The sequence below is a fragment of a genome (assembly GCF_019968985.1).
Source record: "MAG: Porospora cf. gigantea B chromosome Unknown PgB_NODE_9973_length_1239_cov_2.28632, whole genome shotgun sequence".
Classification (NCBI taxonomy): domain Eukaryota; phylum Apicomplexa; class Conoidasida; order Eugregarinorida; family Porosporidae; genus Porospora; species Porospora cf. gigantea B.
This window is the reverse complement of record NW_027179381.1, coordinates 1-1239: the sequence shown is the minus strand read 5'-3', so window position 1 is coordinate 1239 and position 1239 is coordinate 1. Positions and strand designations below refer to the sequence as shown.

Sequence of the window (1239 nt, the reverse complement as noted above, 5' to 3'; positions counted from 1 at the left end):
TCCCTCAACAGGTCCCATTGGGAGACCACCCGCCCCTCCCGAGGGAGCAGAGGAACAGGAGCATCAGCAGCGGCCGGGGGAGCAGAGCGGATCAGTTCAAAACGCATTTCAGCTTTTTTGCTCTTTCTTAACGCCCCCTTACTGCCCTGCAGGGAGCGTACCCTGACGGTATAGCGGCCGGAGGGGAGCACCGAACCGTCGGAAATGAGAATTCGGGGCTCCCTGACTGTTCCCTGAAACACCGGAGGCCCTCCCGCAGGGGTAAGGGTGACCTCAAAACTGCTCACCCCCACGGGGCTTGTCCACTCCACCGCCAGGGGCAGATGAGAGGCCAGATGCAGGGGACGACCAGGGGGAGGATAGAGAAAGAGAGGGGCCGATACCATAGGGATGACCCTGAAAGAGGAGGGCTCTGACAGGACCACCCGCTGCCCTTCTCCATAAAACAGACCGACATCCCAGACATACTCCCCTGCGCCGGGTGAGGGAAAGGAGCAGGAAGGGTCATTCAGAACGGTCTCTTCCAAAAGTGTCTCTCCTTCGGGAGTTTTTGCAAAAAGCCGGAACTGGTACGACACCCCATCTCCCAGGGACTCCCAACGGAATCCAATTTCCTCTCCCCCCTCCCTTTCCAGAGTATCCCCTCCGACGGGAGAGAGAAGAGAGAAAACAGGATCGGCATCAAGAACTGTGAAGGTACGGACCTCCGACGGGTCTCCCCGGGTCTCTTCAACCCCGGAATTCCCGGCGCTGACCCTCCAGTAGTACACGCCCCCTTCCCACTCTTTCTGGAGGGTAAAAGAGCTCTCCTGTGAAGAATACTCTTCCATGGAGATCTGAAACACCGGGTCTCTGGCAATTTGAAGGTGGTACTCTGCCGCCCCCTCCAGGGCTTCCCATGAAAAGTCGATACCCCGGGATAGACGGTCACGGGGTATGGTTTCCCCGGGGTCAGGATAAAAAAGAAGGGGTGCCGGAAGCGTCTCCAAAAGACCCAGAGAGAAGGAGGCAACCGTGCTGAAGGGGCCGTATCCCAGGCCCTCATAACCGGACCGTATCCGCCAGTACCAGGGACCCTCTCCGGGGGGGTGCCACAAAAAGGGTTTTCTTTCCAGTACTTCCGAAAACAGAGGGCTTTCCATAGAGGGATCCTCCCCAATCTCCAGATGATAACGATTTTCTCCGCCTCCTCCCTGCCAGTTAAAACGGACGCGGGGGAGGTCGTCAGTGTACTCAATA

At 57.9% G+C, this 1239-nt stretch overlaps 1 protein-coding gene across 2 annotated transcripts; it reads right to left on the bottom strand.

Annotated features, from left to right (window-relative positions):
• On the bottom strand, positions 1–1239 carry KVP17_000159 (uncharacterized protein; the record flags this gene model as incomplete). Of its 2 annotated transcripts, none has more annotated exons than XM_068518419.1 (1): positions 1–1239. In XM_068518419.1, a coding segment is annotated over one exon (1239 nt), but the record flags the coding sequence as incomplete, so codon positions are not given. The 2 variants fall into 2 exon arrangements, with proteins under 2 accessions (XP_068370845.1, XP_068370846.1); XM_068518420.1 differs by having other exon boundaries at positions 10–1142.